Source organism: Ahaetulla prasina, chromosome 1, assembly GCF_028640845.1.
Source record: "Ahaetulla prasina isolate Xishuangbanna chromosome 1, ASM2864084v1, whole genome shotgun sequence".
Taxonomy (NCBI): Eukaryota; Metazoa; Chordata; class Lepidosauria; order Squamata; family Colubridae; genus Ahaetulla; species Ahaetulla prasina.
In genome coordinates, this window is record NC_080539.1 from 252,004,659 (window position 1) to 252,029,749 (window position 25,091).

Below are 25,091 nucleotides of genomic sequence, written 5' to 3' on the forward strand. Positions count from 1 at the left end.
TGTAAGCAATTTTCAAAGTCAGCATATTGCTCGCAACAGTTTGGGTCCTCATTTTACCAACTTTGGAAGGATGGAAGGCTGAGTCAACCATAAGCTGGTCAGGATCGAACTGCTGGCATTAGGCAGAATTCGTCTGCAATACTGCATTCTAAGCACTGGGCCACCCCGGCTCTTTTAGGGTGATAAGACTGGAGCATGTCAAGGACACACAGACACAACCTAGGGATATGCAGAAATGCATACATAAGCAGAAATGCAGCACAATATTTATCACCCTATCAGTTATTTAGGGCCCCATGTGCTCACACAGAGACAACACATATGCTCTTAACTCTGAGTAACTCCTGGGGAGAAAGTGTACACACTTGTGCTCACAAACAGACAAAAGAGATGCCACAGTTTGTTTTACTGCACTGCAGAAAATACAGATACCCGGACTGGAAAGATCTCTGGATTGTGATATGCTGAGGTGTGAAATAAATTTATTGGTGGGCTGAATTCACTCAAGCTACTTAATTCTCTAACAATTGCTCCTTTTTCTGTAGAATTTCATTCCAGGGCTGATCCTTGCAATCCACATCTTGATACATTTTGTGAATATTATCGCAGTATTCAAAACTAAGCTGCAGGTTAAATCTGGCCTGTTAACTAAACATCCAGTGGAGTCAGCAGCCTTTCTGCCTCCTTAAAAAAAATTAGATCACAATGACTTTTTGTTTAGAATCAGTGATGAGTAAGCCTTCCTGATTAATTCACCTCATAAGATAAGCAGAGGGCTGTGAGGACATTCTTATATGTGTATATTAAAATGAAATTTGTTATTTTAAGCTCCTTTTCATTTTAATATTGACTTAAATCACTGGAGCCAGTGTTACCAGTTTTTAAACAGAATTGCCAAAGAAACTTCAGCTGAAATCTGAAACAGACTAAACTTAAATTTCTTAGCTTTCTGAATGAAAATAACCTTTCAAAGCCAAGAAACGAGTATACTTACATCATAAATCATCTATGTGTCTGTTGGGGGGTGAGGAGGTGATCACTCTTTCCTTCTGCCAATAATTGACTTATGGACTAAATTTTAAGATGCTTGTTAACTAAGGTAATCTAAAGATTCCAGTGGAACAAGAGGGGAAAAAAATGAAGAAAAATAGTAGAGCTGTTACAAAAATGGAATAGGATATTCTCTTGATCAATGAAATACTATGATAACTATTGACCAGCATCCAATAATCATGGATGCTGTTGGAAGAGGGATTAAGTGGCATTCTAATTCCAGGAGGGCCTACAGGAAATGAATCATCTCAGTCTTTCCAGATTAAGTTCATACATGAACCTGGAACAGAGGTGGTCTTGAGCATCTTGGAGAAGAACCATTCCAATGATACATCTGCCAAAGTTGCCCTCTGGTGGCTACCAGAAAGTGGTATTAGGCTACTTCTACTTAAGTCCATGGGAGGGAGGGAGGACCTTGAGGGCTATACTATTGTTAATGTCATTTGATATTTAAATGAAGATCCCAGGAAGAATCCTTTGCAAATTTGGAGGCAGGCTCATAATGCTCAACCACACATTTTTCTTCTGAGATGTCTCCAAAGCTTCAGAGTTTCTCCAGGATATAAAGAACAAGAATACAGAAGAATAAGCTGAAAATAAAAGAAACTGGCTGGATTCCACAATTTAGTAGATAAGTGGAACTGGACTCAATGGAACTCAATGGAACTGGACTCCCTCTTAATGACTAAGTTTGCAGTTTGGGGTGAGGAGGGGTGTCCTCCAGATCCAGGATTAATACTAAATAATTCTATAATAGTCATGGCACAGAGGCCCTTTTATAAATTTGCACTGGCAAAACAGTTCCATTCATCTCTTATCTAGAGGAGAGATATTTGGCTTCCATGCCTCTATATGTCAGTAACCTCATGTTTAGGTTACTATTCTTGTGAAGGGGGGCGGATTTAAAGACAGCCCTTGTAGTTTACTTGGAATGGTGGATCACCAGCAAGGATGGTGAGTTAGTTCTCTCAAAAGCCCTACATTTTCTATGTTCACTGATTGGTGGCTTCCTTCCAAAGCCATTTCAAAGTGTTTCATCTTGGTTTATAATCACATGCATAGTTTAGGCCCAGGTTAGAAAGATATGACTCTAGGATAAAAACACATATTTTTCAATATTTGAATTTAAAAAAAAAAGAACAATATACAAGGAAAAAGGATGACATAAAATTATATATTGTTGATTTTTGAATGTAGGGATAAATAAATGTATGAAATATGTCAGCAAAGTCACAATTACAGATCTCAATACACCAGGATCCTTTTGTTTGTTTGCTTGTTTGTTTGTTTGTTTGTTTGTTTGTTTGTTTGTTTGTTTGTTTGTTTTGGTAAGACAAAAAGAAATATCATCCCAATGTCATGTGATAGCAAGTTACAGGGTCAAATAGAGTCTAAGAGTCATAAAGTCAAGGAGTTAGAGAACTATTGGATCCACAAGGAATACAGTAGAGTAAGAACCAGCTGTATCTCCAAGCAAAAGGATTTAATAGACAATAGATATCAAAGTGTTCTTATTTTTCATGTGTAAGTTTTTTCCCCCTCTAATAGTGCTAATTTACTTGATTAACAAACTTGGGAGAATAGATGTCTGAAGAAACAAATGAGAACAGGAAAGATTTAATTGTTACATGCTAAAATGCTAGCAGTCAATAGGACAGAAGAGGGGGAAAAACATTTAGACTGAGGGACAGGAGGTAGACTGGCCAGCAAATAACAAAAGCATTTAGATTTATATACCACTTCACAGTGCTTTACAGCCCTCTCTAAGTGGTTTACAGAGTCAGCATATTTCCCCCAACAATTTTACCCACCTCGGAAGAATGGAAGGCTGAGTCAACCATGAGCCAATGAGATTTGAAGTAGCCTGCAATACTGTATTCTAACCACTGTGCCACCACAAATCTCATTGATCAGATATTCATTAGATTATAGTTACTCCTTATAACAATTTACTAGGTTCTGTTTGGTTGTGAACTGTTTCAACTCAGTTTTAACATTTATCTTCTTTGTGGGAACTCTATTTAATATTTGATAACTTCATACATTACTTTTTCCTTAAATACCTAGGAAAATTGGGCTTTACCTCTTCCAAGCATCCAGAAAGAATGTGAAATATGATGTGTTATGATGTTCAACATTGGATATTTTTTAGAATTTCAAAAACCAAAACTTTTTTAGACTTTACTCTGTCTAGCAAAGTTTTGTGACAGGTGGTGAATCCCACAGTGGATTTTCTATTATGATACTGCACACCCGGAGCAGATGATAAGAATTTATATAAATATGGAAATTGGTCATATCTGGTATAATCCTCTTCTTAGACTTATAAGTACCAAGAACAAGTACCAAATTCTTGGCTATATATTAACATAAAGATCCATTAGTCTACCATTTGTTCTTTGGCAAGGTTTTTAAAGTAACTTTTTACCAGTACAAAGTTTGTGTTTCTGGACATATTTAAAACTTAGTGCATGTTTGCAATCTGTGTAGTCCAAACTTCTCATGCAATATATTATACTTGATGGGTTCTCTGTGGAGGTGCTTTTATATAGCTGTAAAACAATTTTATATTGAAATCAGTACACTGAACTTCACCAAGGAGCCTGCACTAAGTTAGTTGAGCCAGAAAATGCAGCTTTAAACTTAGAATTTCTGCATGACCAATCTCAATACCTTTCTTAATAGAATACCTGATATTCCATATTTTGTTCAATAGAATTTTCAGTTCAAGTCCAAATGATTTGATTTCTGAAATTAAGATTTTGCTTAGCTAGCAGCTGCAAAGTTTTCTGTATGTGATTTGGCAAAGTAATCTATGCAGAAAAAGAAAGCAAATTTTATTTTTTGAGATGCTTCCCGTATGAAATCTATAATGATATTTTTGTAAGAGTTGTTTGTACTTTGAAACTTGGGGCTTGAATCACAACAAATTAAACCAAGCCTAAATAAGCATAACATACCCATACCATTTGTTTTTCAGGGAGATATAATATGCTATTTAAAAATCTAATGGTTTATTGCCTTCTTAGAAATTGGCCCACTATAGCAGGAAGAATGTGCCAAGATTACAATCCTGTACATACACTTACTTTTCAATAATTGTGTTGTAAACACTCTGCCAAATTTAAGCAAGCATACCAACAATAAACATTAAACTGATCAAATATTTTTTTCATCACCATATATCCAGAACTATGCACTCGAGGGCTATAACCCAAGTCAATTAATTTTTAATTGCAAACAATGGATTGGAACAATGGATTCTGTTCTACTATCAGATATCTCCTCAATCCAAGATATATTCAAATGAAGAGTTTTATCCAATCGTGTTACAGCAGATTTTCCATGGAATTACAAAGGGTGGGGTAGGAGACAACAAATATCAAAAGGCAGCTTTTTTATCCAGAGAAGATTTCTACGGGATTCAATCCAATATTTCTATAGCAAGAAGTACACTTCGTTTTTAAACTACAAATGAACTATGGTATACAATCATCTTAGCATAGCTTTCGTTCAGAGAATACAAGACAAGTCTTGTTATTCAGTTTAATAAACACTCATTTTAAAAGATAATCTATTTTTTTTGGTAAATTAAAGATTTTAATCAATAGCTCTAGCTAGTTAATTGCCAAAACTGTGATATAAGCACATTCCTTTAGAACAGGGGTCTCCAACCTTGTCAACTTTAAGCCTGGAGGACTTCAATTCCCAGAATTCCCCAGCCAGCTTTGAAAATGGGATTTGCATTGCCAAGTATTCTTCAACACCCTTGTAGAAGATACAGGCTATGTTGGATTGTTGTTGGGATTTTTTTTTATTTCCATTGAATTATTCCCTTTTCATTGAACAGATTTCTTCAGAAGCAAATTGAAATAGATCCACAGCAACTGGGAAAAAATGAATGAGACCTCAGAACTACAAGCTTATCAATCATTATTTTAAAGGCCAGGAGCTATACCACAGCATCAGATACAGAAATCAATAAGAACATAATACAGTACTGGATAGTTATTTTTCCTTAAATAAAGAAAGGTTGCCACATTTCTTCCTAGCATTTGTCTGCAAAATAAATATCAAGAACAGAGAACATGACTTCAGCTAAAAGTTCTATGTACTAGTTAGAAGTTAGATAATTTCTGATAATTTTTTCCCTCAAATTTCACAGGACTTATTTTTTATATAAAAAATAGATATTCCATAGATATCTTCTTTATTTCATGAGCATATCTTTAGTTGATATTCCTTTAAAACCACACAATATGTTTTATTCAGGAATACAAATTTGTCTATAAATGCATAAAAATAGCTTTAATGGCAAGTTATGAATGATGCAAAGATACATGCAATACTCGCTGGTATCTATCATGGAGTAAATAGCAATTTTGCAGAGGGGTAGTTCTAAGAAATGGCAGTGGAATTTAAATAATGAACCCCAATTCCTAGAATGTATTAAGGCTAACCTAAAACAAAAAGAAATTAGAAATTCCACTAGTCAGATAAGGAGTTTTGAAAACCTTGTTATGAAAGTTATTCTGCAATGGCAGATGAAATGGCTTTAATTGTGTGTGCGCAACAATACAGTGGCACACACTTCTCCTGGTTGTATGCACATACTCTTGACTGTGCAATGGCTCTGGATCAGGGGTGAAATTCAGCAGGTTCTGGAGAACTGGTAGCAGAAATTTTGAGTAGTTTGGAGAACCAGTAGCGGAAATTTTGAGTAGTTCAGAGAACCGGCATATGCCACTTCTGGCTGGCCCCAGAGTGGGGTGGGAATGGAGATTTTGCAATATCTTTTCCTCAGGAGTGGGGTGGGAATGGAGATTTTGCAGTATCCTTCCCCTGCCATGCCCAAGCCACACCCACAAAGCCACACCATGCCCACAAAGCTACACCCACAAAGCCACACCCACAGAACCGGTAGTAAAAAAAATTGGATTTCACCACTGCTCTGGATGGTGCTTTATATATGTGGTGCATTATTTGAACCAGGGTCTGTCTGTTATAGAGTATAAGAAGAAAAATCACCCGTGAATCTATCATCAAGAGGTGTTGTATTTTCTTACATACACATACAACACGTGCATGGATGTGTTCTATTAACCTTTACTATTGGTTTGCAACAGGAGCCCGCGCTCTTCTGCGCATGCACAGAAGTTTCTGCGCATGCGCAGATCGTCCATTATGACATCCGGGCAGGTGAGCGGAGCCTCCCATCGTTTTTACTACCGCTTCACAGGAACCGGACAGAACCAGGAGCAACCCACCACTGAACACGTGATTCTACAGACCATTAGAAACCTAGGCTGATTTTTCCCAATAGTGAAAATTGGCTTATCCTGCTTTTCTAAAGCTACCTTACATTTTATGAGATTGTCAAATGTTAAGTATTTTCTATGCATTCCAATGCACGAAATGGTAGTAGAAAAAAACTTTTGAAACCAGAGCAAAAAATAAATAAATTGAAAAAAAGGAAAACAAATGAACACAACCACACACACACACACACACACACACACACACACACAAAGACCCATGAAGAGCTCAGCAGCTGTATACAGCATAAAATGAATATTTGCTCTTACAGTTGTTGACCGTTGCTGCAGCTAACATTCAAGTAATTTATAGGTGCATTAATGTTTGATTTTTTTTCTGCAAAAAGATTTGTGGAAAATCATACTGCTATGGTTGGGAAAATCCCAGTGAATTTGCAGTTCAGTCTTGAGGGTTCCAGTAACTACAAAAAAGAAGTTTGGAAAAGTTTCCTTCCCCATACATTCTTCATACATTCATAATGCATCCTAGAAAAGATCCAGCTCTTCTCTGCAAATCAATATTACAAAGGAAAAATTAATAATGGGAAGCAAAGCAAGAAGCCTCACTGAGTTTCTCACTTGGTTGCTTCTGATATCTTTTTAAAGACAATTTGAAATGTAGAAAGGACTATTATTTCCAAACTGGCATTTTATAATGCAGTGGTTTAAGAGTGAGGCTATGATACCTGGGCTACATAAACTCTAGACAATCACTATATGGTAGCTACAACATTAAAAACCCTCTAATTCTTTGCAACCATTTAGTGATTGTTTGGGTTTTTGCAGCTGAGTGATGGTTGCCCTAGAACAGGGGTGTCAAACTCAATTTCAAGGTGGTGGTTGACCTCAGGGCGCTAAGTGGGCGTAGCTGGCTGGGTGGGGTAGCCAACTCAATGTCACTCACATTGGGAGTGGCCTGGGCAGGGCTGGGGGGGTGGCCTGGGCAGGGCTGGGGGGGATCCATTTTCTCCAGCGAAGGAAGGCAAGACCAGAGCGAGCTCCAAACCCTTGTCCACCAGAGGAGCCTCGCCATCCCTTTCAGGCCATGTGGAGGACCCTTGTACAACAGTGCGGGCTGCTAGAGCCCAGGGCAACAGTGGGCAAGGGCCCAGCCCTCAAGCTCCCAGGGCACTGGGACCCCACAGCTCAGCACCACTTCCCCGAGGGGGCGCCCAGCTGCACTTACCTCCTGCTCAAGGCTTCTGTGCTGTGCTTGCTCTCCTTGGCCAGGTTGCTCATGGTGGGTGTGGGAGGGCAAAGAGTATTGGTCAGAGAGAGGCCCATTCCTTCTCCTTGTGAGGAGACTCAGCTTTGTAACCAAAGCATCCTCAATGATAGGATGGGAGACCACAAGGAGAGGAGAGGATGGTGAAAGGGCAGCAGGGCTGCTGGTGGCCAAGTACTAAGGCAGGACTTCTCTCAGACCCTCTCTCCCATTCATAAACTCCTTCCTTCCTTCTTTCCTTCCTTTCTCTTCCTTCCCTCCCATCTTCCCTGCCTCCCTCCTTCTCATTCCCATTTCTTCCTTCCTTCATCCCTTCCGCTCCTTCCTTCTCTCTTACCCTCCTTCTCATTCCCATCTTCCTTCCTTCCTTCCTTCCTTCCTTCCTTCTCCTTCCCTCCCCCCTCCTTCTTTCTCTGCTTCCCTCTTTTTCATTTCCATCTCCTTCCTACCTTTGTCCTCAGGAAGGGACAAGGGGAGGGGGAGAAATTGGCAGCACTGCTGGAGCCATACCACTGGCAGTCGTGGCTTTCTCATGCCGGGGCAGGGGCAGTCCTGGAAAAAGGGAAGCGGTCATGTGCTGCAAGGCCAGGCTGGCGAGCGGCCCATCCTGGTGGCAAGCGCAGCGCTGATCTACAACTTGGTGACAGCCATCTGGGCTGCTTGGCCCCACTTCCGGGCATGTGCACAGAAAGTGGCGAGCGCATGTAGGCTGGCATCATGGGTGAAAGGGAAGCACTCAGCCAGGCTGCAGGGCAAGACGGTCACCAGGGATCCCAGACCTCATGTGCTCACCGCCTCCTATGCATGTGTCTATGTGGCGGGGTGGGGTCGGCCCCTCGCTGCCTCCAGGACAGCCTGCAAATCTAAGGCAGACAGCATTCCAGCCCAGATGGCCATCATCAAGTTGTAGATCAGCACCTGGCTGGCCTGGGCCGGGTCAAGATACCGCAGGCCGGTCCTTTGCTGTTTCCAGGGTGGCCCCGCAGGCCATATCTAACCACATCATCGGCCTGATCTAGCCCGTGGGCCTTGTGTTTAACAACCCTGCCCTAGAACTTCACCCGTTATAGTTTTTAAATACAAGATAAATACATCTTAAGAGCAAAGACACAGGGAATAATTGTTCAGGACGCAGAGCAATGCAAACATGGCTAGGAGTTATACAAACGAAGCACTCACTCCATCACTTCATTTATGTGACCTCTAACATTATGCCAGAATCAGCTGCATTGGTATAATTATATGTATCTCTCTTCGTCATCACCTCTTCCTATCAGACAGCACAGAATTTGCAGCCATCACCAACCTTCAATTTCAATACAATATTATGAAAACAATAGTAGTAAAGAAGCTATATTTATACTTTTCCTGCATATGAATGTTTCCTGCAGGAGTAAAAAAACACAGGTCATTCTTACACCGTACCTGTCAAGGACCAGGCTTACTTTCTTTCTAGTAAGCAATGACAAGTATTTTAAATGTATGAATTTTGGTTACATTTTTTTTCAAAAGGTGAACACAAACACACACACACAAAACACAGGACAGGCATTGAACCTGGGGCAGCTTGATGGTATACTTTGCAGGGGGTGCCACAGAAACAAGTTCAGTCACAAAACAGGTTGACCGTGCCTTCCCACAAGATAAAACTTTATTGTGTAGTTTCAGGAGAACAGGACTGCCAGTATTCACAGCTTACGATGCTGAGCACATCCTATTTCACACAACATTGCTCCACCACTCAATGACAACCTTCTGGATTGACCTTATTTAACTCAAACAGAAAAGGGATTTTTCCCAACCTGTCTTTCTTTATTATCTCTATCTTTGATAATACTTTGATTCAGTGGATTTCTAAGAAACATTGTTTTCTGTGAAGAATCCAACCTTTAAGCTGCTTTTTTTTAAAAAAAAAAACATTCTTTCAATTTTCTTTTAGACCTTCCTCAGGAGGAGGGGAAGAAGAACACATCTTGCTTTCTTGCTGAAGAGAAGCTATCTAAGGAGCGGCAAGACCTCACTGCACCCGTTCAGTGAAATTCTCTGGGAAAACTCCCCGGCATTGGTCAAATGCTTTGTGCTGAAGCCAATCAGATTCTTTCACACCCATCAGCCATCCTTCATCCTGGCAAGAGACAGAAGAAAAAGAGAATGTTAGTACAACAAACACCAGGCATTATTTGTCTCTAAGTTCACTGAAACTGAATTTTAAATCAAGTGATAAAGTTACGTATAGGTGATAAAACTATTATCTTTAATCACAGCACTTGTGAATAACCCTTGTGTTCCTTCTCATCCTTCTGGGGTGCTTGCAAGCAGGAAGTGCAGTACAGACATACTCTTTTCCCACAGTTGTTCCTGCAACTGGGATTTGGAGGCAGGCTATTCCAATACTGAGTCTTCAAGATGAAAATCACAATATCTCATAGCAATGAATTCTACAAGCTAATTATGCCTTTTATGGAGCAGTGTTTCTTTGGTCTGTCCTAAATCCCTTTCCAATAGTTTGATTCTTGGTCCTAGTGTTTTGAAAACTGTGAGGGAAATTTCCTTTCCTTTTTCCACGCTATGTATGATTTTATATGTATTTATCTTTCCCTAAAGTTGCCTTTTTTCCCTAAACTGAATAGTCTTATCTACACAGGCTCTGAACTGCCAGTCATTGTGGATATGCCGTTATATGGGAGCTTCCATCTCACAGCCAACCAGCAACTTAAGTGGGTTGAGAATGGATCCAGCGGCAAATTGGAAAAACAGCAGAGACCTTTTCTATGCATCAGTTCATCAGTGAATGAAAGACAAGGCTGAAATAGGTTGATGACCAACTGGCCAGCTGCAGGACTGCCTCCTTCCATCTAGCCATAGAGTTCTGTGCCTCCAAGAACATTTCTCCTTTGGTTGCTGGAGAAATTCCCTCTGCTTTTTGGCTCTAGTGGGAGTATTAACCTCATCAAGGTATTCCCTAAGGTTGATATTCCTACCATCAAAGTCACTGCCTCTCTCCATAGTGTTCCTGACTTTGCCTCCATGGTTTCTGGAGAATGCTGCAACTCCTGACTGCTGGAAGGGAGAAGGCAGCAATGCTGTCCAGCAAGCATTTGGGTAAAGGAGAGTTTAAAGAACAGAAGAGTTACATCTAATAAAAGAATATAGTCAACTAGTGGTCAAAATAAAATTGGCACTTGATGTGGGTCAACAGAATTTGGGAGAGAGAGTGGACTTAGGTTTCTTGTGCCAACGCAATGATTCCAAACTGATGACACATTTAACCCCGCTTTCCAGCTCAGACTGCTTTTCTCTTACAGAATGCAAGCAAACAGAAGTGACCCTAAGTGCACAGCTACTCAGAGAACTGGAGGAAAGGTTCCAAATCTAGAGGAAGCCTTCTACAGATGAGGCATCCTTTGTAATGTTTGATGCAATGCTAACGTTTACAATGAGGCTATAGGAAAAAGCATGCAAACAAAATGTACAATTGGCTAAGAAACATTTCTATTTCCACCTCACTCTCTTTACAAAAATGAATGAATGCAATAAAGACCTATAAGAACACAGTGCCATCTACTGGCATTCACAAAGAGCATGAACAAGACGGAGAACAAAAAAATATTGCACTGATAGCCACCATCACCATTTTTAAACATTTGTAGGGCAGAGAGAGGGATGAAAAGCAAATATGAAATCAGAAAACAGCAGAGAGTACAATAGTGGGTACATTAATTCACTTTTTTACAGGTAAATTAAATTACCTTGAGATACTGTAATTAAGAGGTCCCTTTTTTTAATACTTAAAAAATACGTTGCTGGTTGCAACTGCAATGAGACTCTCCGCTGTAGTATTCTGATTGCCTTTTTCTGATCTAATTAGGTAAACCTAATATTACAGATTAATATTTATATACAATATAGTTTAAAAAGTAACACTAAACAAGGATAACCTCCTTAGTTCGATATTGGATTGGATTAGGAAATTCAATAATCAATATTCATCTCCTTATTTATTTATTTATTTATTTATTTATTTATTTATTTTGTCACAACAATATATGTAGGTATCATGCAAAAAGATTATATAGTATATAAACACATATATGAGTAAATATAAGGAGGTATAAGCATATATATATATATATAGGAAGAAGAAAAGAAAAACAATAGGACAGGAACGGTAGGCACGTTTGTGCGCTTTGCACGCCCCTTATGGTCCTCTTATACCGAAGATCTCTATTAAACCACATCTCATGCAATATTTGCTTCTACATAGGAAAACGTCATTTTAAAGAAATAGCCTACTATTTGAAGAAGTAGAGATTTACTCATTATCTTGTCTATCAAGAGGTTAAACTGAAAGGTTTGACTTGCTGAAGGTCACATAGCAGAATGCAGATTTGATCTGAAATCTTGAAACTGGATCAATGCGGGACTTACAAAACCATGTTACTTATGAGACACAACTATTGCATTATCAGCATACCTGCTCCTCTGGATTTTCAAATGGAGTCACCAAGACCACATCTCCAGTTTTCAGCTGCAATTCATCATTGTCAGTAGCTGCGTAATCATGCATGGCTTGTACCTGCACAAGAAGAATGGTTCCACAGTAAGGATTAAGGGGGAGATCTTGTTTCATATCTATACATATCTAGTGCAGCTGAACCCTTACATACTAACTAAACTGCAGTCTATCTGCTGTTCTATTTCTCCTTAATCTGTTCAGTATTCAGGAAAGCTCTATGATACATGATGACTGTACTTTTAGTAAAATGAATTGATACTGTCCTGCAGATTATTTTTTTATAGTTTCATTGCTTCAATTATTTTTTGCAGTTATTTTGCGATAGTTTTTGTATTGTTTCTTTGTAAAAGAAGTAAGTAAATAAGATAGTCTTAGTAAGTAAGAGTCCAAGTCACTTGACAGTGAGGCAGTATATAAATTTAAATATATTCCCATACACACATGCAGACTATTTTGGATATAATCTGTTATTGAATTTCTAAAATCTAATAGTTATTTTATTTTATTTTTATATATGGGTGTGTGTATGTGTATATACATATAAAATAAAATAAAATATTAGATTTTAGAAATTCAGTAACAGATTCTATCCGAACTAGTCTACTCTATTTATTTTCTTTTTTCTTTCAACAGACAATAATTTATCAGCATTACATGTGACACTGGTGAGTTTCCTGTATCCAAACTAAATTCATTTAAAATTGTACACTGAGTTCTCATAAAGTGCTGAGTCAGCTTTCCCTTTTACAGCTTCAGTTATTCAAAACTCATAGAATGAAATGGCTGCATGTCTAGGGTGAATATTCAGGTGCATCTTCACCATAGAAACTTACCTTGAAGAGAAACCCTGGTGGCATGTCAGACCTCTCAGAGACAGCTGTATTCTCATCGGTCCCATTAACTGTGGCAGGGACAGAATCCACAACTACAGTTGGCAGAGAACTCTGAAGGAAATAAAACAGGGTTAAAGGCATCAAAGTTAGGCCCAATTGAGAAAAGAACACAGAGCAAACCCTCCCTGTAGCCATTTCTGAAAAATGAATCCTTTATTGAAATATTCATTATTTTGTGTCAGTATTTTGTGGAAGTTAGGATTTAGGTATGAGGGGTGGCTGAGGTAAATAGAATGACTTATGAAAAGATGGAAAGGAAACCACAGAAGGCAATAAACTGTAGAGGGAAATTGGTGTGTGAAAAGATTAATAGAGTAAATAACAGATTCTGTTATTACAAGACATTTAGGTTTGTAGTAATAGGCAGAATTTCTGGTCAATTTTCTCCCTTTTAAAAAAAAAATCTAAAATCAGTTTTGGGGTTTACCACGGATGTATCTAACTTCTGCGTCCTCTGAATCATTCTCATTCCCAGCAGTAACAGCTTCTTTGTGATTTTGTAAGGATATCAAATTGTAACTAGACATGCTGAACAAATGAAAGTTAGTCTCAGCAATAAAAAAGGGTTGTTGTTGTTTTTCTTTTTTAAAAAAATGTAGGTCCACGTTGGGCACACATAAAAGTTCCAAGATGACTAACTGGGACCGAAGCAGATATATTCTTTACAATTCAGATGAATTGCAAATGCTGCAGGAATATGTTTAGCTGTTTGCATCAAAGAGACAACCATCTATGGATGAATAATGGACTTTGTTCTATGGTCCAAATGAACAGAGTCTCCAATCAGGGATTCAACCCACGACTCAGAAAAGCTAAACATTTTATCTTCAATGGGTTCACATCTGCTCATATTAAATGTGAACAAGGTTTAGGGGAAAATGAGACCCCTCCTCCCTCTCCCTTGCCTATTGTCTTACTGAGGCAGATCCTGAATCAGTTTCGGGTTTAGCAGCTGCTTCAGCTCCAGCTGTTCCTCCTTTGCCAGCTCCCTCAGCCTCAGCAGGAGTGGCTTCTGTAGACTGCAACACAAAAGCAGTTAAACTCCTAGATCTCAAAGTGCCTAACCAATCCCACGCCTTTGCAGAGAATTGCCATGACCTGCTCTGTTTTTAGGGCTGGTTTGAACTATCAGTTTCTGAAAGTCAAAGCTGAACTGGGTTGATCTCTTAGATGAATAGCCATGTCCATGCTTGCAAGATTCTCAATTTGTGTACTGTATTGGCAAGCCGATGTTGCATCACCTTCATGAGAAGCAAATTGTTTTAGGCTAGAATGTTAGCTTTTTATTACATTCTCACAGTTGCCTTGTCTGGGTCAAGCTCGTCTGCCCTCTGATATTTCTATATGCGAGACTTAAGGAATCTTTTCAGTTCCTGGCTGTAGTGTTTCTCTTCTTGTAAAAAACAGAAGCATGATTTGATTATTTGTATGAAAGCTAACCAATTAAGATTGCTTCAACATTACTCGAAGGAAGTAAAGTTGTACACCTTCCCATCTAAAAATATTCTTGGAAATCACCTCTACACCTTTCCACAGCTTGGCTTCTCCTCAACATATAAATCAAGGGCACGTCCAGGATTTTCTGATGTCCGTATAATTGCAAAATGTCAGATTATCAAAATGTTTTTTCTCCCATCATCGTTATTGCTTCTATTCATTTGAAACCTACCATATCTTGTCCTAGTTCTCTTAAATAAAATATTTAAATGTGGCTGACAAAAAAGACTGGAGAACTAAAAAGGAAATATGATTAATTCTAATTTGGCAATAAGCTTTCTTTCAACAATAGCAACAGCACTAAGATTTATATACCGCTTTACAGTGGTTTACAGAGTCAGCATATTGCACCCAACAATCTGGCTCCTCATTTTACTGATTTTGGAAGGATGGAATGCTGAGTCAACCTTGAGCCTGGTGAGATTTGAACTGCCAAATGGCAGACAGCCAGCAGTCATCAGAAGCAGCCTGTAGTACTGCACTCTAACCACTGTGCCACTGTGGCTCAGTGAACCTGCTCCTTTTTAAAAGCACCTGTTAAGCAAATCATCATGATTGTTATCCGAATCCAGCTTCCCCAATGTTTTCTTGCTGAAAATCACATGAACACAGGATGCTGCTACCGGTCATAAATGTGAGCCAGCTGCCAAGCACCCAAACTGTGATCACGTGACTCTGTGGGTGGTGTGATGGTTGTGAGGACAAGTACAAGTCGTCAGTCACTTTGTCCAAGATTGCCATAACTCTGAACCATCCTTAAATGACATAGGACTATACCTGTATCCAACAAACCTGTCCTCAGCTATAATTTTCAAACCAACTTCATGAGAAGCTCATTAAGACAGCCTCTACAAATTTATTCCATCTCTTTTTTAAAGCCATTAATTAAAAAGTAGTATTTTTGTTGCAGAAAGTAATTTTGTTTTTGTTGGTGGTGGGTGATGATCCAGAATCTTCAGTCACAACTTTACTGTTATGAGAAAAAAACTCTATTCTACACTATGAATAAGCTCCTTCATTTAATAATTTTTCTCCTCAAACAACCTTCCAACCTCCAAACAAAACATAAATTATTAATATATTGAAAAGCTTGAATATTTCTAAAAAGAAATATAATTTCTGAAATCAGAACTCTGGGATACTCTATAACCATGATGGCATGTATGCACCAGCCAGCTGATTTTCCGGGCCTTTTGGGCCACCCAGAAGTAGGGAAACAGGCTGTTTCCTGCCTCCAGAGGGCCTGGGAAGTGGGGAAGGCCCATTTTTTGCTCTCCCCAAGCTCCAAAGCCTCTCTAGGAGCCCGGGGAGAGCGAAAACGGCCTTCCCAACCCCACCCCCCCACCCACAGCCCATTTGGGACCGGAAGTCGGCAAATTTTCAGCCTCCTCAAGCTCCTAGAGAGGCTCTGGAGCCTGGGGAGAGCAAAAAATGGACCTTCTGGTCCCATCAGAAGTCAGCAACCAGGCCATTTCTGGCCTCTGGAGAGCCTCTGTGGGGGTGGGGAAGGCCATTGATTTGTAATCAATAGGAATTTTTATGGACATAGTTGGCATTTTTCAAATGTTCTGGAACAACTTTAAAAATTCAAAAGGCAGGTTATAAAAGGACATCCATCCTAAAGATGGTTATGAACCATTACAAGATGTTCCAAATCAAATTACTGTAGAACTTTAGTTTCAATAGATCCCGCCCTATCGATTTAATAGGAATTAAATTCTAATTTCGCTGGAAATGAAGTGTGCTAAGTAAAGAAGGCTGAAGAAAACCAGCAATCAGATAACTCCTAGTATGGAGCACAGCAATCAATAAGGACATTTCTGAACATTTGTTAGTTTAACCTTTTTTTTTTATTTAGCTGGCTGATAATCTGGGTGGGCTGATTGGCCAATCTACCGCAAATGCACTATTGCTAAAATTATCAGCAGGAAATGAATCCATAAATCGCATCTGCTGAAGGGATTTTTTTTTTCAGGCAGATATATAAAATTTAAGGAAAAGAGAGAAACAGAAATTGGGCAGTAGAAAGAGAAAGTAACGAGCACGAGAAGATACAATAATGAAAAATACTGTGAGAAGACAGACAGTGAAAATGTTCCAGGGTAATTAGATGTGTTGGGCTAATAAGAGTCAATTGCTTTATATTTTGGATAATTAATAGGGGAAAGGCAATGCTATATTATGTATGCAACGAATACTGTAGCAAAAGTGTGAAATTATATGGTGGGAGGGAGAAAGATTGGGAAAGATATGCAATGTTAATGATATAGCAGTGCTGTATTTAATTGATGCATTAAACAGATTTGTATGTCACCACAACCAAAAATGACTCGGTGGCTCAACTAAAAAATGTAATGCAAAATAAACCCCATATAAAAATTAAAAATACAACAGCCCTACAAAAATAGAGAATAACAGATGGCAATAATAACTCAAATCAGGGCAGGCTCTCTCTCAAAAGAAAAGCTAGTTCTTTAAAAACTTGCAGAAAACCAACAGAGAGGGAGATAATCTAGTCTCCCCAGGGAGGCTATTTCACAATATTGGTTTAGCGGGGGTGGGGGGGAGGGGGGGGAGCAGCACCTTCTTCTCCAATCAACTCCAAACTTCCTTAAATAAGTATTTCTCTAGGGTCCTTAGTGCTCTCTGTGCTTGGTTGAAAACTGCAACTATTCTCTTCTCTAAGCATTTCTGTCATTTTATGTGGACTCTCATTATATTGCTGATTCTATTTTAAAATTTTTAGAGCCATTTATCTCTAGTTGTCCTTTCTCCTTAAAATCAAAATCTTGCTGGAATATAAAGAATTAAATTTGAATGAAGAAACACTGTAGTCTGCACATCCACCATAAATAAAATCAGATTTCCAGTGATTTCCTGCATGTTATTGTAAATTATTATTTTATTCTAAATAGATCCGAAGGACAGATTCTGAAATAACTTCCCTGCAATGTCTGGGATTGATATCTCCATTTCTAACCCACTGTCTACTCATCATAAATATCTTTTTTTTTCCTAGGAGGAGAAAGCATGGAAAACCCATTAGTAAAATACAGTTTAGAGCAGGGGTCCCTAACCTTTCAGACCTCAGGGGCCACTAAATTCATAATTTTAAATCCCATGGACCACTAATATGATCTGCTTAATGACCAGCTGGGTGGGTGTGGCTAAGTAGTCATGTGACTGGGTGAGCATGACCAACCTGATGTCACTCACGTCGAGGGACACCTCACCGGCCTCTACTCACCCCTCCCCTCCTACCCCCTCCTCCCTTGCCTGCCCAGGCTCCTTAGGGGCCCAACAGGAAGCAGTTGTTGGACCTAAGCAGCCACCATGAGAAAGAGTTGGCAAAACAGCTGGCTCAGTTCAAATTGGATCTGACCGAGAAGGAGGCTCAGCAGAAGCACCTCACTGAGGACTAGGAGCATAGGCTTTCCAAGCAGAGGGAAGACCTGCAGGAGTGCAAGGCCAGGTACCGGTGCCTGGAGGCTCAGCGGGCTGAGATGGTCAGCCAGTTCCAGGCCATGATGCAGTTCCACTAGAACAAGGCCCTCCAGCTCTTCACCCCCACCAGCACTTCGCTCCAGCCTTCACCCAAAGCCCCACACGAGGAGGCTGAAGCAGACCCCAACCCACACAATAATGCAAATAATTTTTCTGGGAACCACCAAAATTTTCTCACAGACCACCAGTGGTCCACAGACCACCAGTTGGTGACCGCTGGTTTAGAGTGACAATTTTACATTCCCATTGAAGATGGTTCAGAATTGTGTGCAATTTAAAATGGACCTAAGGTTTCATTGATACTGGTATTTAATCGAGAAAAAGTATTAGTAACTAATAAGTCATAGTCCAAATAGCATAATAAAAACACAATTTGAAATTAAGTGAGATATACACAGCAATCACTTGTCCAATAATAATTGCAATCCCATTGTTAATTTAAAGCTATTAAACCTACATAATCTGATGATCCCTTTATCATTACATCAGAAAACAATAGCTAGAACTAAACATTATAAATGAGAGGAAATCAGAACAAGGCTTTTAAAAATACAGGAGCATAGATAAGTAAATTATTAATAGCTGATAAGCACTTAAAATGCCCAAATATATTAACAAGATTAACGATTTGATATCACTTGATATGATACCAATGTCAACTTCATTTCAATACAAACTTAGAAACAGTGATAGATACTAGAGAGTACCATGATATGAAACTAGAGCTGTTGAGACACTACCACATGCAACCTAAACCAACAAAGAAAATTATACTACCAAAGGCATTTTATCATTGGAGAGTCAGTTAGGTATAGTCATTAAGGCATCAGGTTAGAAACTGGGGGATCATGAGTTCTGGCCTTGCCTTAGGCACAAAGCCGGCTCTGTGGTCTTGGGCCACAAACTTTCTCTCAGCCTTAGGAAGGAGGCAACGGTAAATTGTGGCAAACCATCCTAAGACTGAGAGACAGTTTGTGGCCCAAGATCACAGAACTGGTATGTGTGTATGTATGGTGTGTGTGTGTGTATTACGTACACACACACATACATACACATGTATATGTGTATACATGTATGTGTGTATATACACACACACATATATATACATATACATATAGTATTTGTATTAATTGATTTTACTTTGGCTGTAAACCGCCCTGAGTCCTTTGGGAGAAGGGCGGTATAGAAATCGAAACAATAATAATAATAATTATATATATATATATATATATATATATATATACTTATAAAACATATTTCTTTTTAAGAAGTAATTCTATGCCTCTAGAGTACCATGGGGTGCATTGAACTTTCTCCAGAACAGAAGGGAGATTTCTTCAAAAATCCCGTTTTCTATCATCCTTGCCAACTTCCAAAGCAACAGCTGGAATATCTGAGATCAAAATGTCCAAAATAGGAATATGGGAGAAGAAATGACATCAGAAAACTCTAAGGTTTCCTCCACATCTCTGCCATGTTTTCAAAAGGAAATTTTGACCAGCCATAGCTCACAACAGGAAGATATTTTCTATCTAAAATATGAAAATGATAAAATAATGCTGTTCCTTATACTACAAATTTACTATTAAATTAGCCATATGTTTCTACTGTGGGAGTATCTAACCAAGCAACTACCGTACCGTCAATGAGAATAGAGGCTCAATATACACATAATGGTCTTTGCATAATAATGGTGCAAAGTAGCATTTACAAACATCAAGTGTTACATTATAATTTTGCAGTGAAAATCGTATTAATAGAAATCTTACCTCCCATAAATCCCAAGAGAAAGACTAAGCATAACAAAAAGCAATGGGGGAAAAGCATTAAGTCTTTATTATTTCAAACAACATAAAAAGTGCAAACATACCAAACGACCACAAAATGTTTAGTAATGTCATACATTGAAACTAAGTAACGTGGTTTATAGCTTTGGCTAGTCCATTTCAGTAGTTAAGACTTGAAAGACCAAGGTAGGAATAGATCCTCCTACAGATAATGATTCTATGTGGTCAGTAGATATTGACCTATTGGGCCATGATCAATCAATTTCAGTTCTTTAAATATTTCAGTATTCAAAATGGGGAAGATGGCAAGTTTGGATGGATGGATGGGATCAAAGAAATGTCTTTCAAAGAAATCTGAGTTACAACTAAATACAGTACAAGATGAAGGGTGTTTGCCTATGGAATCATCATGAGCATCTAACTCATTAGCCTCTAACTAATAATACTCTATGGTAAGCCTGATTACTATTTCAGACTTAACCAAATCTGTAATATTGCAACTTGGCTATAGACAAACATTAAATAAACACCAAATATTACTGCTGATCAACAAGATATATGCAAGACTCAAGTATGCGTTTTAATCACCAAGAGTTCATCAGTCACACCATACAATTCTCCCCATGAGAACCCATAAAGTCTTTACTGCCTGGTTGTGGAGTGAAGGAATGACAACAGGTAAACCAACCTGAGTAGCAGGTGTGGGCGACTTCCCTACAAGGTTGTTATCTGGTTTAATGGGATCAAAATCCAGATCCAATAGGCTGGCTCCCTCCTGGAAAGACCCAGGGGCATCAAACTTGGCAGCATTAAAGGAAAAAAATCAGTATTTTTAGACAGTTACAGTTAAAAAAGATGGATGGTATGCGGAAGATGTTATCTGCAAACTGAAGGTACAAAAGGTTATATATTAAATATATATTCATATATGTTGGTTGGCTATGATGTGCTTAACACTTCTGCAAATAGTAGATCATAAAATTCAAGAATTAACATTTTACAAAGCTCAGGCACTGCATTTGTTTTGCCACTATCCCAGGCTGTCTATTAGATCAATTTCAAGTTCCATACACCCAAACAAAGACTCTGACTCTCTCAGGCTTCACTACTTCAAACCTTATGGTGGGCCTACAATTTCCAGCACAACTGTTGCATTGATACCACATTTCTGGTTATCTTTAAAAAAAGATTGGATAGCACTTTCGGTGAAAACTTCTAATTTAATCTCACAATGTTTCTGTACCACCATCTTTTTCTTTCTTTAAAACCTATCTCTGGGAACTTATTTGTCTGAAATGGTATAGGGCAGTGATGGCAAACCTTTTAGACACCAAGTGCCCAAACTCTGCATGCACATGCCCAAACTGAAATGCACACATGCCGATATGTGTGCATGCGCATCAGGGACATGAAGACCAGCTGGCTAGCACGAGGTGGGGCATCCAACAACAGCAGCGCAGCAAGAGGTAAGATCTTTTTCTTTCGGGAGCTTCTGTTTTGTCGTTTGCAGGGAAACAGAAGCTCATGAAAGAAACGCCAGAAAGATCTGACCTGGGGCAATGGCGCACATGCCAGCAGAGAGGGCTATGTGTGCCACCTCTGGCATGCGTGCCATAGGTTCGCCATCATGGGTATAGGGCTTCCTGCCTAAGCAGGGGGCTGGACTAGAAGACCTCCAAGGTCCCTTCCAAATCTGTTATTCTGTATCTGTATCTGAATGATTCCTCTACTATTCTACCATATTAAGGCAGTTTACTTAATGGGCTCTTATTTTGTAATAATAATAAATTACAGAATACCATAAACATTCAGGATATATTGCATCCAAGCAAGACAGAAATACCAGTAGCCTCTTACTAACAAGGAGATCATATAATCTTGCCAAGTGATACTATTAAACAACATTTTCATAATATTACTTAATGTAATTCAAAAAAACTAAATCATTTCCTAATTTCTACTGGGGAATACAAAATAATTGTCAACACCAAATATCTACCAAAAACATAAATATATCAGTTAATGGATATCTGTTATTTTTCAACTAAAGCAATCTAATAATATATATTTCTAGATTATTAAATAGCATATTACTATAATTTCTTAATTTTTACTTTCTTTATAAGAAGAAAACCCACTGAAATCCATTCAACTAAAATGTTTCCTGTTCCATCACCTCCACAATATAAGCATTAAAGATTCATACTTAACCTTTATTTTCCATTTAATGGTCCTGACAACAGTTTCTTTGGAAATAAAGTCCGATTTTTAAGTTTCGTGTATATGAAATAAAATTTTAAAATGAGGTCATAGCCATGCTGGATTCTTACCTGTTACTTGTATCAGATGTTGAAGAGCCTTCCTCCTTGCCAATTTCCTCTATCTTCCTAAATAATTGACCCCGCTAAAAATAGAAATGTGTCCATATACCTGTCGCTCCCCATCCCTTATCCACTAAAAAATTCAAGTTGTTTTCTAAAGATACTCTCCAGTTCAAGTATCCTACACTCTGAACCTGTCCCAGTCAGAATGCTCTGTTTATGCAAGGGTTTTTACACAACACATACAATACAAAACATGGTATAAAAAAATGCTTGAGGCATGCTACAGGGAAAGGATAGGAGCAGACAAGGGTGGAAAGACTGATCAGTGGCCTACGGCTTTCTCAAACATTAAAGCATAGACAAGTTTTGCAACTGTAATTCCTGAATGGAAGCAATTCTGTCCAAAAAAAAATCCATAAAGTTAAAATTGTCTATTTTTTAATCCTCAAATTAAAATAGCAATGCTTGCTTGTGTGTTTATACACAGACGTAAATTTGTCTTCTGTCTGCCACTGAGAACCACAGTTGATGTGACATGCTTACTCTAACCATATATTGGAGTTTTTAAGGCCTAGAATCTTTGTACATCAGCTTTAGGAAAAATACCAACCCAAAAGATGTCTTGTTTTTTTCCCCATGTCTTTTCCCAACTCTAAATCCCCATAACTTCAAACGGACCCCAAGGGAGGGGAAAAAACATTATCTAAAACTTTTGCCAACTTCTATTCTTATAGCAGTTCAGAATTTTTTTAGATAGAGAAAAGAATCTTTTAAGTTTCTGCAAGGCCTAAATTTTATTGAGATAATAAACCAATATCCCAAGTGGTCTGTAGAGAGAAACACAAATGTTAAGTATGTTCACAGGAATGAACTGGTCATTTTTTTCCTTTTCTTCTATGGGTTCCCAGTTGAGTCTGAAAGGTCTCTGATATTTATCTGATGCTCACTGCCAGTGTCAGCACATGTCAGGATGATTCCATATTTACTCTTTGTCTAATACTAACTAAGAACTAAAGCTTTGCAAAAAAAAGAGATTGAAAACTTAAAAGTCATTTTGTATCTCATTTTCTATTCCAGAATGAAAAGGAAATTCTGATCCACCAAACTATTGAACACTACGCGCATTGTCCATCTGCCTCTGTGGGGTGTCCCATCACCTTGACAACCTGAGGCCTACACTTGCCTTTTCTCCCAAATTCAGGCCTTTCACGCAAAGTTTCAGTCGTCGAACAGGAGGAAGAGGTAAAAGCCGCAGGCCACCGTGCTGAGGTAGGGAAGGAAGAATGGAGTCAGGAAACATACATTCTAGAGGTGCCACTGGTTGCTTTTTATGATATATTTTTTTTAAAAAAGAATATTTATCACGATGATGATGATGAAGATAATGATGATGATAAAAGTTGTGAGAATGAGGCCAGAAAACTGGTCAGGCTGCTTTTTTAATCTCATCATAGTATCTAAAGTTGAGTCATCAAAAAGAGGTTCATCTATTGGTCAGGGAAGTCCCTTAGCAAATTTGCTTTTAGAGATTAGCTTGGGGGTGGTCATGAGAGTCTGATGGGCTGGTGAATGCTAACAATTTGTAAAAATGATTAAATGAAAAATCATTGAGCAAGGGAATGACCTCTCTCAGTATAATCCCAAAGCTCCTAAAACCATTGGGGGAGAGGACGTTTATTATGTAAATAATTGCCAAGAAGAACTAGTCAGCCCATGTTTGATCTCAATAAACAAGGAAAGCTCTTAAAAACACAATAAAACTTTAGATTACTCTTGCAAAAGCCTTTAAAAAGGCACAGTCCTGCCCATATATTAGCTAAGAAAAATAGCAGCACAAAATGATCTCAGGGCCACTGCTTTTTAAACAGAGGTGGTATTCAGCCGGTTCGCACTGGTTGTTGTGTCTGCGCCCCCCGAGCCGGGCCCCCTGCCAGAAAGTGACTTGGAAAGTGAGGGGGAAGGGCCATCAGGACTTACCTCTGGAGCACCAGCTCCTCTGGCTCAGCTCTAGGAGCCAGAGGCAGGCCAGGTGGAGGAGATAACGAGGCCTCCGTCCCCTGATTCCCCCCCAGGTCACACCTCCAGACCCAGCTGATGGCAATCAGGCCTGGCTGGATCCCAGGTTTCGGAGATACGAAAGGCGGCTACAACAAAGGAAGGGGTGGGGTAGGCCTAGAGAGTGCTGAGTCACGGAGCTATACCCACAGAGTATAAAAGCAGCCCTGGCTGCTCTTCTGCTCCGTGACGAGCAAAAATTGAGCTGAACTATTTGACTCGTGGAGAAGTGAGCTGAACTCTTTGACTCATGGAGAATTGAGCTGAACATTCGGCCTAGCTTGCTGACTTCCTGGTTGCCCGGCAACCCCAAGATAAGGGAGACTTTGGCAGGCAGCTGCAGATTCCCTGCAAGGACTGATAGCAGACGTGAACTCAATTACTGGCTCGTTTAGCCAGCTCGCGTGGCTGAGGCCAGGAGGGGACAGAACACCGGTTCTCACAAATTGCTAGTGGAAATTGGCCAAGGTTGCCGAACTGGTAGCGATGGCCGGCTGGCCATGTACCCGAACCAGTCCCCTAGTTGCCACTTACTTGCCCCACCCACCATGTTTGTCGCCATGTTCTTTACACATGGAGATCCCATTGCCTTGCAAGTCCAGTAGGATGTGCATACACGAAGAACATGGTGGTGATGGCAATATCTTTTTCCATGGTACTTTTTGGTGGCATGAGGCCAGCTGCCGCCTCTTTGAGAGTGGCTTTGTGCAAAGCCGCTCTCAAAGAGGTGGCAGCCAGGAGGCTTCTTTGCAAGCCACTTTCCAGCAGCGGTGGTTGGCTGGGGGCCACCAAAAACTCCAATCAGCTTGCTTTCCAGACTCTGGACCAGCTGCTGCGGTAGGTAAACAGCCCGAGCAAAGACGCGGTGTGGGGGGAAGAAGTGGAGCTAGGGCCGGGGCCACTAAAGGAGGGGAAATGGGGA

General features: G+C 39.4%; 1 protein-coding gene across 14 annotated transcripts in view; it reads right to left on the bottom strand.

The window, feature by feature from the left end:
• Positions 1–9,226: 9,226 nt before the first annotated feature.
• BIN1 (bridging integrator 1) overlaps positions 9,227–25,091 on the bottom strand; it is a 128,054-nt gene continuing 112,189 nt past the window's right edge. For 4 of the 14 annotated variants that reach the window (XM_058195765.1, XM_058195755.1, XM_058195794.1 and 1 more), the window contains 5 exons: positions 23,298–23,378; positions 13,920–14,021; positions 12,943–13,053; positions 12,068–12,169; positions 9,227–9,718 (listed from right to left, as the gene is read on the bottom strand). In XM_058195765.1, the coding sequence (XP_058051748.1) occupies positions 9,611–9,718; positions 12,068–12,169; positions 12,943–13,053; positions 13,920–14,021; positions 23,298–23,378 (504 nt within the window). In that variant the 3' untranslated portion in view covers positions 9,227–9,610. Of the gene's footprint in view, positions 9,719–12,067; positions 12,170–12,942; positions 13,054–13,919; positions 14,022–19,295; positions 20,590–23,297; positions 23,379–25,091 lie in introns of those variants that run through there. The other 10 variants (XM_058195832.1, XM_058195804.1, XM_058195865.1 and 7 more) reach the window with 5 other exon arrangements.